The sequence below is a fragment of the Papio anubis genome, chromosome 18 (genome assembly GCF_008728515.1).
Source record: "Papio anubis isolate 15944 chromosome 18, Panubis1.0, whole genome shotgun sequence".
NCBI lineage: Eukaryota > Metazoa > Chordata > Mammalia > Primates > Cercopithecidae > Papio > Papio anubis.
Window position 1 is genome coordinate 62,934,936 of NC_044993.1, and position 15,578 is coordinate 62,950,513.

Consider the following 15,578-nt stretch of genomic DNA (forward strand, 5'->3'; position numbering starts at 1 on the left):
AAGGTCCCACTGTGCAGAGGAGGAGGTCTTCAGGCTATGCCTCTAAGGCCTTGGAAACATCAGAGACCACAATAGGTCACTGGGAAAAAACTAAAGGCAGATATACCCCTCTGCCCACCTCCCTGCCTGTCCCTTTGTTAATGCCTTGTAAGTCAGGTGAAAATAGGTGAGAAAAGGGGCTCTGCCTAAAAAGTGAAAAAGTAGGCCTGGCGCGGCAGCTCATGCCTGTAATCCCTAGTACCTTGGGAGGCCAAGGTGGATGGATCACCAGGTCAAGAGTTCGAGACCAGTCTGGCCAACATAGTGAAACCCCGTCTCAAATAAAAATACAAAAAATTAGCTGGGTGTGGTGGTATGCACCCGTAATCCCAGCTACTCGGGAGGCTGAGGCAGGAGAATCCCGTAAACCTGGGAGGCAGACGTTGCGGTGAGCCGCGATCACGCCATTACACTCCAGCCCAGGTGACCATGCGAGACTCCATCTCAAAAAAAAAAAGAAAAGAAAAGAGAAAAAGCACTATCACGAAAAATAGGTCTTCTCAAACATGATACATGCCCCAGGGGCAACCAAGGAGAAGGCTGGGTGGTCTCAGCTCCATCGGCTCTCCTGGCCCGTCCCTACCCAGCCCCAGCACTAGTGTAACCTCTCTTCAGCTGCCTCCTCCAAGTGAGTTTTCCTCCAAACGCATTCTCACTCCTACCCGTTCCCATACCTACCCACAACTGCTGCTGGTAACAAAACTCTGTCTCCTACTCTACTGGCCCCTTAAACCTTCGAACCTTCTCCCCTCACTCCACTCTCAGCCTAGTTCTTTCTCATAATATCACCTTGGGCCACCCAGAGATTCAGGGGGTGACAAACATTGATAATCTCAGCAAAGGGAGGCAGGGTGTGGAAGGAGAAGAAAGATGGTTAGCAAGTGGCAGGGGGTGGCATGGCAAAAGGAGACCCAGAGCTAAAGACACAGTTCCAGCAGGCAGGAGGGCTGGCCCAGGATGCAGGGGTTGAGAGGCTGAGGGAGAGGCTGGGATGGACCCAGATTCTCAGAAGGCTCAGGCCTAGCACCCAGGGCTCAGGCTTCCAGTGGGGCCTGCTCCCCATGACTGCGTGGCCCTGTGGACAGACAACACCCCAAGTGGGCACCTGGCTGGGCAGCGTTGTTCATGATCCTGATGAGTCTTTCAGCCAGCGGATGGTTGTAGGTGGTCTTCTCGACTGCATTTGGCACCGGGAGCTGGATTCGCTCTAATTTTTCAGGATCTATGCCTGGAACAGAGGAGAAGGATGTAAGCGGAGGCCTCCTGACTACGTGACCTCCTCATCCTGAAAGACCCTGCAGAGTGGGGTTTCCTCAACTTCAGCCACATATGTTCCCTCTTGGTGATTTCTTTTCCTTTTTCTTTTCTTTTTTTTTTCAGTTTTTAGTAGAGACAGGGTTTTGTCATGTTTCCCAGGCTGGACTTGAACTCCTGGGCTTCCCCAAGTGCTGGGCCTCCCAAAGTGCTGGGATTACCGGTGTGAGCCACCGTGCCTGTCCCCTCTTGGCACCTGCTGTCATGACTGGTTGCTGTCGGTGCCACAACTTATTGCAGAGCTCTCCATAAACTGAACTTACATAAACGTATTAAAGCATACATTTTCTGTCACTACTTATAAATAGGAAATCAGGATTGATGTAATAATTGCCAGTAATAATTTTTAAAAAATCAAAAAATGTTTTTACATTCTAGCCAATGACTGGTGACTGCCTATTCATGGTGGCCCAAGGCCTGATCTTTGTTAAAAAGGGAGGTTGGCAGGTACTTAATAGTGCTGGAGAGAAGCTAGCCCCAAATGGTGACATTCTCCCAGACACAGCAGAGGAAAGGGAAGGGAGTAGAAAAAGGGGTAACCGTCCCATAGCACAATTCACTGCCACTGTGTGCCAGGTCTGAGGGCCACCTGAGGCCACTCCCGTATTAGGCACCTTCTACGCTTGGGGAAACCCAGGCCTAGAGAAAGAGAGACTATACCCGAAGGAAACTACAGTCATCCCCAACAATTGTGCCCTCAAGCTTTTAATGACAAGCTCAAAAGCTGGGCCCCACCCTCAACATGGGTAGGAGGAATCAAGTTCTGAGTCAGGTGAGGCAGAGGCCACCCCTGCCCCTGAGGGTGACATTAGCAGAAAGACACTAAGCTAAGCCTTTTCTTACAGAAAGGTGCACATACTAGGTTGGCACAAAAGTAATTGCGGTTTTTGCCATTAAAAGCAATTCAAAAACTGCAATTACTTTTGTGCCAACCTAATACAATGACACCAATAGAGCAGAGATCTATCATTAACAGGCAAGGGAAACACCTTTCCTCCAGTGAAAATTCAACAGTTCTTCCTGCCAAAACTAACAGCATTTAAAATATAAAAGATGAGATGGGGGTGGGGAAGGTAAGTGGGAAAGGAAAGAGGGAACAGGCAGGTGTGTGACTTTGAGCCCTGAGAAGCACGCAGGACCCGCAGTGACAAAAGACCTGTTAGGGCTACTAGAACAGTTTCCGCCTGGGGTAAGAGGTCTTCAAACTCCTTATCTGCTCATCTGACATGGCTCTTGAAAAATACACTTGGAGAAACAAATATTTCGCTTGATCCAAGCTCAGCGAACTGAATGGATTATTTGTGCTTGGAACACGTCTTTTCCTGTTATTCTACAAAAGGGGGAAAGGTGGCACTTCTCAGAACTCTTGAAATACGGTCCCTTGAGTACCAGATGACGCTTCATTTAGAACCTTGACAAAATAGTGGAGGATAGCATTGAAGAGCTGATTGTCTGGATTCTAAGTAACTCCTGCACACACAGGTTGATGAAATAAGCCATAACAATATATCTTGCTTTTCTGAATTCCTTCCAGCTCCCAGAAAGAGGCTAAGTCATACCAAGGAGATGACCTGGGTGAGGGATGGCATAAAGGCTTGAGTTGGGTAGTAGTCTCTCTCATGCCCCAAAACGCCCCACAAATTTGGGTTTCCTCAAAAAATTTGATTGCAGTGAAAATTTAATTTGTGGATTCTGTATCCCATGTTAATGCTAAATGTGTAACCCTGAACGATTCTGGCTTATTGAATGGCAAGAGGAAAGTCAACTGAATCTTTTTGGCATTTGTTTTTTCCAGAGATGTTAACACTGTCATAACATCTCTCTACCCACTAATTTCTGGCCCTTTGAGAACTGCCAGTCAGTGGTTCTGAGGGTGGGGGTGGGGAATAAAAGCTCCTCTGCGTCCCAGGTGCATCGCCCAACTTTATAACCCACCAGCAATCACTCCACTTCAGCGAGGACAGCGGAAAGGGCCTGGCTTCTGGCTCCTTCTAGAATGGGGCTGTGGCCACAGAACCATGGAAAGAGGCAAACTAGGACCAGGCCTTGAATTTCCACAGAGAGGTCCATTTTTGTTTCTTTCCTATCATTGCCCCTCTGCCTTCTTAGAATTTGTGAACAATGAGGAAATCTGTGGCAAGCTCTTCACAGGAAGAAAAGCGTGTCAAGATGATCTTGACCTTTCTCAACTCTCCATGAAGGGAAGATTCCGGAGGATAGAAACACTTCTCTCTGCACCAGATTCCAAGTCTAGCCCTTTCCTTTCATGAGGAAGTTAAGGCCCAGAGTTGTTAAGCTGTTTCCCCAAGGCCACAGAGCAAGTCAGAGACACGGCTCAAACCACCTTCAGATGATCCGGAAGGTGGGCGGGGGCCAGATGGGAAAGGGTGGCAGCTCCCACTCAGCGAGCCCACCAGAAGCATGCAGGGTGCCCATCCTCTCAGGCTGACAACAGCCACCCCTCTATGTCCCTGGGTTCACTCTCTCCTAGGGGGTCAGCTGGGTACAGCAGGAATGAGAAGCCTAGCGGTGGAGTACGGGAGAAACTTTGTTTTGACACTTTACCTCTTTGAACCTCAGTTTCCTCACCTGTGAGGTGGGAATAATTATGGTAACTACCCGCCCCACAACTGCTATCAGGATCGAAAGAGAAAAAGCACCATCACAGACCAACAACTTTACCTCTCATTATTATGCACAAATGGGAATTTTTAGTTTGATCACTGCTTAATGCATGGATGAGAATTTTTAGTTTGAGCATGACTTGATGTGTTTCCTTATCATTTGTGTTATAAAAGGAAAGTTAGGCCAGGCACAGTGGCTCACGTTTGTAATCCCAGCACTCTGGGAGGCCGAGGTGGGCAGATCACTTGAGGTCAGGAGTTTGAGACCAGCCTGGCCAATGTGGTGAAACCCCGTCTCTACTAAAAATACAAAAATTAGCTGGGTGTGGTGGCACATGCCTGTAGTACCAGCTACTCGGGAAGCTGAGAAACGAGAATTGCTTGAACCCAGGAGGTGGAGGTTGCAGTGGGCCGAGACTGCACCACTGCAGTCCAGTCTAAAATAAAAATAAAGGAAAATTAGAACAAAAGAACAAAAGGAAAAAACCTAACAAGAGCTAAATCAAGCTACAGACAGCCCAAAAGAGGCATGCTGAGCTGCTGGGGGCCCCTCTCAGGGGACAAGCTGCTCAGGTTGGATCCTAAAGGATGAACAGGAGTTTGCCTTGAGCTGGACAGGGAGGGCCAGGACTTGCCAAACAAAGGTGGGACTGCAGGGAGTGGAGCACAGCCAGGGAGGTCAGGGCGGGGAAGAGCCGGGGAGTGGGGTGATGAGGTGGAGGATGGGGGAAGGGACAGGCAAGGCTTCGTGCCAGGATCCTGCAGGGTGATGCAGTGGAGGGGCCCAGGAGAGGCAGCTAGTGGGCCATGACATGATCTGGTTGTGTCCTGGCTGACTGGGGTGGTCCCATTCCCCTGGCTGCTCCAAGTGGTCTTCATGCTTCTGGTCCTTTCCCCCAAACTGACCTGCTACTGCCATGCAGTCCATGTGAGGTAGATTTTATCACCAGCCCTGGGAGGCAGAGAGCAGAGGTGATTCCACACAGCACACGGCAAAACTATACAACAGAAAACCCTCTGAACATCTCCCTTCTTTCCCCAAAGCTCCTTCTGGGCCAGGTGCCCCATTCTCTCTCCCAGCTGTTTTCCCACCATGGCCTTTAAAATCCTCTCTGTGACTCTGAACTATCAAGTGTTTCCAAGGAGGCCTTATCATTTACCAAAATACTCAGTCAAAACAAACAACAACAAAATCCCCAGTCTCTCTCGGGAAGGACAAAGTGGAAGGAAGGAGGAGAGGATTCTGCTAAGACGACAAGATTGCCTTCACATGGTAAGCCCTGAAGAAATGGTGACCATCTGCCAGGCATATGAAGTGGAATGCTTCATTTCATCCTCATGACGTTCCGTGAAGTGGCTAATATTATTTCCATTTTATAGACGAGGAAGCTGAGGCTCAAAAAAGACACGAAGCTTGCCTGAGGTCATGCGGAGAGTGGAAAGCCCAGCCCTGAATGCAGCCACGTCACTCTTACTTCCATCCTCTCTGCCGTGTCCCATGATCCCTGCTGGTTAATGCGCTTTCTCTCCACCTGCCCAAGCTATGTGTGTCACGTGACTAGTGGTGTTCTTGGCACAAACACAACAGCCCATACATTTTTGCTGAATTAATTTTTTTTAAAGTTAAGTAGTTTTGATCAAATTTAGGACAGAAGATCAGACAAATCTCAAAATTAAAGGGAAATGTACATAAAATAGAAGCCACCATATGACAGCTGTGCAGAAAAGCCCAACCATCACCCACACACAAAACAGGCTAGAAAGAAATACGACACTGTCAGCAGCTGGTTATCTTAAGGTGGTATAATCAAAGGCAAGTGAAAAAGCAACTTATTCTCATTTTTGTTTTCCACAACAATCACTGCATGACCATCACTGTTCTTAGGATGGCATTTAATTTGTGGCAAACAAATTTGGTTTGGGTTTAAGCCTCCTGCCTGAAACAATCTGGTGGCTGATGGTTCTGAGTGGCTAAGGTCAATGTCAGAGGTAAGACGGCTCCTGTGTGCAAGGACATCTATATATACACACACACACTCTCTCTCTCACACACACACTCTCTCACACACACACACTCATACACACACACACACACACGCATACCCCATGGTTCTCAGTCACAGAAAGGCAGGTTTTGTTGCAAATCCAATAGCTTCTTTGCCAGTCATTTCCCTCTGACAGAAATAAACATTGTGGATAATATATGATCCTATTTGCTTCAACTCATAAGTGCCTTGTGACAGACAAATTCCAAAGAAATTCTGCTGCACTTCACGGGAGCACTAGCTCATTCTGGCTTCCAACAGACCACATGTTCCTTGCCCCACCCACAGCCCTGCCTTAGGGGTCAGAGCCTGAGCTGCCCACCGAGTCAGAATGGGTGTCTCCTGTCCACAGGGTTGGAGGGCGGAACTCTCAACCAACTCATTCAAAGAATCCAAAACAGAAGGGAAGGGTGTGGCCCCACAGTGTAAGTAACTCTTACTAAGCTTCCCTCTCAGTTCTGATATCTGGATTCTTCCCCCTTAGTAGTAGCTCCCATTCAGGGTAGGGATGGAAAAGACCCAGACCAAAGATGCATAACAATAATTAGACAGATCTGGATAAAGAGACCATGAGAACAGCAGGTAAACAATGTTCAAACTTTTAAAAAATGTATTTTGACTACGCAACGTCTCCCTGGCTGCAGTCACACAAGTATTACCAGCTTTGGAAGACTATAGACCAAAGATTTCGAAAGCTAACCAGATGTTGGGCCAATTTCCAATGTACTTCCAATTCTGGTTATGTGTCAGCCAAGATCCAAAATGACGTTGTGCAAGTTCTCTGCATGGCAAAAGCTTCCCTTTATCCTATTACCTTTCAACCTTTTCCGTATCTCTCATCCACGTTCCATTAACTTCTCAGCAAAACAAAACACAAAACACAAAGAGCCCAAGACTCCTTCTTCCTGGGTAAACAATGACAAATGGAGTGGCAGGAGTAGAAGGTTGGTAGCTGAACTGGGGAAACTTCAAGATACAAAAGCTGTAAAACTCACCCCCCATCCCCCGACCTCTGGCCCAGGACTCAGCAGACTTGATAGAAGAGCGAAGCCTGCATTTTCTATTACAGAAACAAACCAGAATTCATTCTGTGGCCCAATTGAGTCACAACAAGCGCCTTCCACCAACCGGTCAACCCTTTCCACTGTGGGATACTCATTTCGGTGCAGCATCTAATCTATTATGATTTACTGGAAGGCCTGAGCTCACATTTGGTTTTTATTAACATGGCTTTTATGTTAAAATTGTCTATGAGGAAAAATCTATGAGAAAGAGACCAGGTCACTTGGGGGCCTGATTTGGGGAGTAAGGATCTGGAAAAGTGAGGCTGAAGGTCAAGTGCAGCCTGACCAACTGCTGCATAACCAAAAACCAATCACCCAACCAACCACCACCACCAAAGCCCCACCAAATACAGACTCTGTGCTCACAGGCCAGGACTGAGCATAAACCAGGTGGCAGCTCCCCCATGAGGCAGCTTCCCTAGGCACCTGGGCCTCGGAGCACTGGACTTGAACTTTTCAGTTTCTTCTCCAAACCTGCTCCAAGGCCTATGCTCGTTAGTTCTGGAAATGGCACTGCTACTTGTCACACAGTCAAAGAAGTCAGGAACCTGAGCCTTACCTAGGCTCCTCCCTTCATGCCCCCTTCTTTCAAATCAACCAGAACCCCTCATTCCCTAGCCCAGTGCCTCTCCTTGTCTCCTCATCCTAGTAAATGCACCCCACTGTTGCTCAAGCCAAATCGCAGGAGTCATCTGATTTGTCCCTTTCACTTGACCCCTACATTCAATCCGTCAGCACATCCTGGCTCTAGCGCTGAAATAACCACAAGTCCTTCCAGTTTCCTCCACTCCCCAGCCAGCAGCCTAATCCGATCCACATTATCTCGCCTGGACGACTGCAACAGCTTCTTAGCAAGTCTCCTGGTGTTCCCTCCTGCAACTCGTCCCCACCCCTAGTCATCTACTTTCCATCTGGTAGCCAAAGTTTCTTTTAAAAACTTCCATCTGACCACATCACTGTCCAACTTAAAAATTCTGTAGGGGTTTCCCACTGTACTTGGGAAAAAAATGGTAATTCCTCTTCATGGCCTTCAAGGCCCTTCATGACCTGGCCCCTGCCCACCTGGCCAGCTTCACCTTGGCCCCCTTTCTGCTCCTTCCCACCCCGGGGCCTCTGTACATGCTGCTCCCTTTGCCTGGAGCACTCTTGCCCCAGATCTTTGCAGAGCTGGCTCCTTCTCACTCTCTGGGCTTTGGCTCTGCTGGTCCTTCCTCAGAGGAGCCCTCCCCGACCACCCTGACTAGCACCTAGTAACCCCTGCAGCACAACCACTGGGCCTCCTCATCACTCCACCCTGTTCATTTCCTTCTACCATTTGTCACAGTCACAATTAATCTTCTTGTTCACTTCAACGAGACTCATCTGGACTAGTTTGAGTGCCTGTGACAGGGCCTTGCCCTAGCAAGTGCTCAGCAAGTATCTGCTGAATGATAAGAAAGCCTCTCGGTTTCACCTCCCACCCCTCCCACCTGCTGGCTGAATTACCAGAAACCCACAATGAGGGGTGCAGAGTGGGTCAGCTCACTTACTGACCAACTGTCCCCCAGCAGCCCCACATGGCTCGTATGAACAGAGCTCACAGTTGCTGCCTGTGCTAACCCTGCAGACTGGCTCCAGATGCCTGCCTCCTGGGGCAGCCCGCTGCCTCGGACATGCTGCCACTCACCCTGGGGAACGGGCAGTGATCCGACGGATATGCCACAGGCTCTCATGCCCCTTCCTGCTCTGCCCTCTACCATAGCCCGGGTGTCCTTAGGAAACAGGTTTTCACTCTTGCAGGCAGAGTCCATGCTCACCACCAGGCAAGTGACCCTCTATTGTGCTGACAGCCTCCTCGTAGGACTTTTTTGTCCAAGAGTGACTGATGCTTCCTTGGGCAAGAGCCTGGGTTGGTCTGCCTGGAGTCTGTAGTCCCATGTTGAGCCCACTGCCTGGCACACAGCTGGTGCTCCACATGCATTTGCTGAATAACGAATTACGTGCAGAAATTCATCAGAGACTGCAAGGCTATTCCTCCTGATCACTTAAGCCTCCAAGAGGCCTCTCCGGATTGCTCAGGCAGATGTAGTACCCTCTACCTTCAGCCTGCCGCCCCCACATTACCTAGTTTTATTTTCACTGTTGCACTCTCGCTACACGGGATTATTTTACTTGGTTACTAGTTTATTGTCTGTCTCCTCTAAGAGAATCCAGATTCCATGAAAGCATTTGTTTGGTTCACCACTGCATCCCCAATACTGATCTCAGTGCCTGGCATCTAACAGGAGCTTCCAAAATAGTTGTTGGAAGAATGAATGAATGAATCAATACATGAATAGCATTAGCAGAAAATGGAAGAAGGAATTTAATTTCCTTGAATATACAGTTCTACTCTTCTACGAAGAAATTCCCAAGAAAAAGAGGTAGGATGCCCAGGTGGGAACATGGGAGAGTGTTCTCTCCAGCACATAAGACTGGATGAAGGTGCACAGCAGCACACCTGGTAAGCCATGATGTCTCTGCTCCCCGCACAGGTCAGGGCTGCAGGGAGGAAGCCCATGGAGAACGCCAGTCACACAGAAGATGAGGAGCTTGCCCACTGTCCCTTGGAGCCTGGCATCTACACCACACAGACAGCATCTTCTTTGCTGAAGCCCTGAGCTACAGGCTGCCAGGAAGAGATGGCCCTGGGGATGTGCCACATAGCTGAGCGGCAACCAATCAGCAAACTCTGGCTGAGCACCGATTGAGTGCCAGGCAGTAGGCTGGGTACTGCAGGGAGCACATGGTTTCTGCCTTCCAAGGCCTAGCTATCTAGAATGGGAGAGAAAAAATACAGAGAAAAGGAAGTATTAAAAAGTGCCACAGGAACCTCAAAGAGATTGAAAAACATCTGGTCTTCCCAAAATATTGTTATGAAAATGAAAAGACATGCCACAGACTTGGGGGAAATAATTGCTAAATGCCGCTGATAAAGGACTTGCATTCAAAATACATAAAGAACTCTCGAGGTTGAGGCAGGTGTATCACTTGACGTCAGGAGTTCGAGACTAGCTTGGCCAACATGGTGAAACCCCGTCTCTACTAAAAATACAACAATCAGCCAGGCGTGGTGGCGCGCACCTGTAGTTCCAGCTACTCAGGAGGCGGAAGCAGGAGAATTGCTTGAACCTGGGAGGCGGAGGTTGTAGTGAGCCAAGATTGCGCCACTGCATTCTGGCCTGGGTGACAGAATGAGATTCCGTCTTAAAAGAAACAAAACAAAAAAAATCCCAAAACTCTAGAAACACAACAATTTTTTTACGCAATTCAATACAAAAAATGGGCTAAGGATTTGAAAAGACTCTTCACCAACGAAGACACGTATGGCAAAAGAAACACATGAAAAGATGTTCAATGTCATTAGGGAAATGCAGATTAAGATAATAAGATACCACTGCAAACCCATTAGAATGGTGAAAACTAAAAAGGTGACCACACCAAATGTTGGAAAGGAAGTAATAGGAACTAGATCTCTTGTACACTGGTGATGGGATATAAAATTATACAGGCATCTAGGAAAACAGTTTGGCAGTATCTTAAAATAAAAGCAAACATACACATATCTTCCATAATTATATGGGAAATATGATTCAGCCATTCCATTCCTAGGTATTTATCCAAGAGAAAAGAACGTATATGCTCATACAACTCTCTGTATGGGCATACATTGCATGGGGCCACACAAATGCTCACAGCAGCTTTGTTTGTAATAGTCCAAAACTGGAAACAACCCAAATTTCCATTAACAGATGAATGAATAAACTGTGGTACGTTCATACAGTGGAATGTTACTCAGCAAGAAGAAATGAACTAGAGATACACACAACATCATGATGGATCTCAAAATAATTATGTGGATTGAAAGAAGCCACATGAAGAGGAGTACATGTTGCATGACTCTGTTTATACAAAATTTTACAAAGTGCAAACTAATCTAGAATGACAGGAAGCAGATTGGTGTTACTTGGGGAGAGGGGTGTGGGAAGCAATGGGGGGCATGAGGAAATGTTTGGGATGCTGGATTATACACCGTCTTGATCATGGTGATGATTTCATGGGTATTTACATATGTCAACACATCAAACTGTGCACCTTAAATATGTGCAGTTTATTGGACATCAATTAGACTTCAATCAAACTTTTTCTTTAAAGGTGCTATGCTTCTGGCCAAGATGGATTGAATTTATTCTTCTGACTCAGGCAACTTAGAAAGCAAGACAATATATGCAAAACAATGGTTATCAGACTCTGGATGAACAGGCAGCATAGGAGAGAGATCCCTTAGAGAGAGAAGCACAAAGGCGGTGGCCCAGTGATTGCTCCAGCTTGCTCTCCAGTGAGAGTATCCAGGCCTCAGCACAGGGACAGAAAATCAGACAAAGACTGTGATTCTCTCAGAGAAGGCAGAGTCTGGAGTTCAGAGAGATCAAGGGGTTAAAATTCATGGACAAGAGAAACGAAGAGAGAGCTGCAGAGAGAGAGCTCAGACACCTGCAGAGGTTTCCTTTAGAGCCTCAGTGTTCTGGTCTGTGTGTGCACATGAAGAAAGGGAAAGACCTGCCAGAATGAAGCCTGTGGAACAATTCCTGGAGCTCACACAGGACTGGCCAGTGTGGAGAGACTACCTCACCATGGGACACGGTAGAGTCTCAGAAGGGTAATGCCTTCAGTAGTAGGGCGAAGTTAGTCCTAAGCTAAAGGCTGTCTGGACTAGCTCTCACAGAGCTTAAAAGAAAGCCTCAAAAAAGGATCAGAGCAACTCCAATTAACTGAACCATCAGCCCAAAAATATTTACAGGAAGAATCCAGCATCCAACTGTGTAAAAATCACAGTAACTGTTAACCAATCAAAAATGACCAGGCATGCAGAAAATGGGGGAAGGAATCCAAAAGCAGGAGAAAAATCAGTAAAAGAAACACAGCTAGAAATTACAGACATGACAAAACACAAGAAATCAAAAGGGAAACTGTATAATATTTTAAGCTGAATGAACCTCATATGTTAAAATTTACTGGATGCAGGTAAAGCAGTGCTTACAGGGAAATTTACAGCATTAAAGTCATAGAGAAGAAAGGTTTAAAAATCAGTGACTGGAAAGGGAATAGCCTGAGGGATATTTTTCTGATAATGAAACTGTACTATCTCCTGATTATGTGGTGTTCACACATATCCATACATATCCCAAAATTCACAGAATTAAATACAAAAATGAGTTAATTTTATGGTATGTTAGTTTAAAAAAATAAGCTGATTTGCTTAAAAAAATCAATGATCAAAGCTTCCATCAATGATTAAAATCAATGATTAAAGCTTCTTTTTAAGAAGTTATAAAACAAAAAGTAAATTAAATTGGAAGCAGAAGGTAAAAAAAAAACCATAAGAACATAAATCAATAAAATCAAAAACAGCAGAACAATAGAGGGTGGCAATAAAATTAATAATCCTCTAGCCAAAATGATTAGGAAAAAAAATGAAGACCTAAATTATCAATACCATGAATCAGAGAGGGACCATCACTACAGATCATATAGATATTAAAAAGGTAATAAAGGAATATCATAAAGTTTATGCCAATACATTTGACAGTTCAGAGGAAATGACAAATTCCTTCAAAGACACAGCTCACTCAAGAAGAAATACATAACCTTGAAAAGCCCTACACCTACTGAAGAAATTGAGTGGTTAAAAACTTTCCATGAAAGACAACTCCATATTCAGATGGCTTCACTGGTTTAAGGAATATTTAGGGAAGAAATAATACTACAAAAATTCCTCCAGAAAATCAAGGAGGAGAGAATATTTCTCAATTCATTCTATAAGGTGAACATAACCCTGATAGTAAAACCAGACAAGAGAATTACAAGAAGACTACAGACCAGTATCAGTCATGAACACAGATGCAAAAATCCTTAATATCTATGATTTGCTATGATTTGCTCACACATTGATAAAAAAGAATGGCAGTTCTTTATGGACGTGAACCCATGTGCTGAAATATGATGATGTGAGCAGAGCAAGGTAGAAAGCACAATATTGATATCTCCATTTACAGCTAAGTGGGCAGTCATATAAATAAAACCATATATACTCCTACTTGGGTTTGTTTGGCTATCTTTAAAAACACACAAGAGAAACCAGTAGCGGGAACTGCCTTTGTAGAGGACAGCTGGGGTCAAAGGTGGGAGACTTTTTTCACTATATACTCTTCTGCCACCAATCGACTTATTTATCATGATTAATGATTTAAGAACGCACAAACTTGGTTATATCATGTATGTTTTAACGCCTCTAGCTATAGGCTATCTTAGTAAAACCCAACTCTATCTACTCCCCAATAAGCTTATAAAAAACCTACTAAAACATCACTTGATTTTTTTGTATTCCAAGCCCAGCTCTTGGCAGGTGTTAGAAGGAATATTCCTGAATTCTTCTTTGAAGAGATTCTGATGTGGAGGTTTCAGAACATGCCCATGTCAAGCCAGGTGGGCAAACAACAGTGACTATTCCCAGGAGTCGGCAGCAAGGCAGTGAATGAATGAATCCTAACAAAACCTGTCAACCCCATGGGAGTTGGATCTTGGCCAAGCAGCCTCAATAGGGGAAGCCAGAGAACCACACCTTTCTTCAGAAAGGAAACCTACGCTTCCACAAAGTCCACCCAGGGTCTATTTCAGCTCTGAACCCAGAATAAGAACACCAAGTGTTATATATAGCAAAACCAAGATTACAATTTGACTGATTTCAGTTCTGATGTTAGGAAAGAGGTCGGATGCTAAGTCAGTTGTAAATCAAGGGGTCAAAAGAAAACCACAGGGTGAATATAGTCATCCTGGGTTAGGCAGTCAAGTCACCTTCCCCCATATTGCCTGAGTAACCAATTCCTGTGGCTTCAGTTGGCAGAAAAACACCTGAGAAATTCTAATGAAGCTAAAGAGGAGTGGGAGTCAAAACCAAAAAGGACCACCAAAACCAGAAAGGAAATTCTATACAGAAAGCACCTTTCTTTGTCCTCCATGCAGCAGAGGGGAAGGATGCTATGCATATGCAGGGCCCAGTGAGGAAGTCAGGCAAGGCAAGGGTCTTACCTTTATTATGAGACATGGCATAGAGGAGGCAGAGCACGAACAGAGCATGGTAATCGTCATCCGGGCTGTCCAGGGCATGGTACACCATATCCAGGAAGGGTCTGGAAAAGAGGAGGGGCATATATGAGCCTTGTGATGCACATGGGTGAACACCTCCGCTCTCTAACCTGCACATGGGGTGCTAGCTGCCTTTGACACAGCTCTTTGACTAGCTGCCTTTGACCAGGCCACAACTGTGTGCCTGGTCCAGCACCAGGCACTGAGAACACAGACAAATGAGAGACAGGCTCTGCCCAGGAAAGCTGCTATCCAGAGGGGAACCTGACCAAGGAACAGACTGCTTGCTTAGTCACACAACAATCACTCACCAGGTATTTCAGACACACGGAATCAATTATACAAACTCCCCACAGCACAGCTCCCATGTCAGCTGGTAGAGACAGAATAGACAAACATCACTGCAAAGTGATGTGTGTCAGAAGACAATGAAGAAAACAGGACAGTGTGATGATATCAAACAAGGCACAAACAACAATTCAAACAAGTTCAAGAACATGAGCCCTGGTGCCAGACTGCCTGGGTTCAAATTCGGGTTCTGCCTCTTTTTAGCTTTTTATTCAGCAAACCCTTGGGCAAGTTACATAAAACCTCTCTATTTCCCCATCTGTATGGCGTGGATTCCAACCTCGCAGGATTATTTTGAGGATGCAAGCACAATGAAGACTGAAAAGCATTTAGCACAGGGCCAGGCGCTGTGGACGGTGCCAATGCATGGGAGCTGCTATTTGATTTCTATTTGTAATATACCAAGGGCACTACTTCATGATTTCACTTTGGCAGTGTCCTGACCCAGCAATTTCTTAAGCCAACTTTCTCTGACTGTGAAGAATCGATAGTGAGGTCTCTCACCTCTGATGCTTTGCGGGTGAGATCTGTAGAGAGGCTGCAAATATCGGAAATGGCACATCCCAAATGCTGCCTTTCCAGGTGAAGGGCCTCACAGAAAAAAGACTCTTCAACACCAGGAGAATAGAATATGCACAGGTCTGGCCCACAGGCCAGAGGCTCTGATCCTCTGACTGTCTGTGGCTACCCCCTCTGAATGCCACGTTGAGGTCAAGAGAACAGAGCACCTTCATGAATGACCAAGGGCACATTTAATTTTTGGAAAGACACCCAAGCTCCAGTGAACACTGGATGCCTATGGGGAGCGAAAGGGGACTGTGGAGAAACAGGGAGCGTTCACTACATAACCTTTGACACAGTTTTGAATGTTTGACTCTATACATGTATATCTGACACAAAATATTTCATTGAAAAATGCAAAAAAAGAAAAAATGTACTTGTCATAACATTTCAAACACACACGTGACACACAAAAACAA

The 15,578-nt window shown here is 45.9% G+C and overlaps 1 protein-coding gene across 11 annotated transcripts in view; it reads right to left on the reverse strand.

Moving 5' to 3' along the window:
* The window catches only part of CLEC16A (C-type lectin domain containing 16A), a 237,813-nt gene that overhangs the window by 143,132 nt on the left and 79,103 nt on the right, over positions 1–15,578 (reverse strand). For all 11 annotated transcript variants that reach the window (XM_017953179.2, XM_009195987.2, XM_009195985.2 and 8 more), the window contains 2 exons: positions 14,194–14,294; positions 1,145–1,267 (listed from right to left, as the gene is read on the reverse strand). In XM_017953179.2, coding sequence (XP_017808668.1) covers positions 1,145–1,267; positions 14,194–14,294 — 224 coding nt within the window. The remainder of the gene's footprint in view (positions 1–1,144; positions 1,268–14,193; positions 14,295–15,578) is intronic.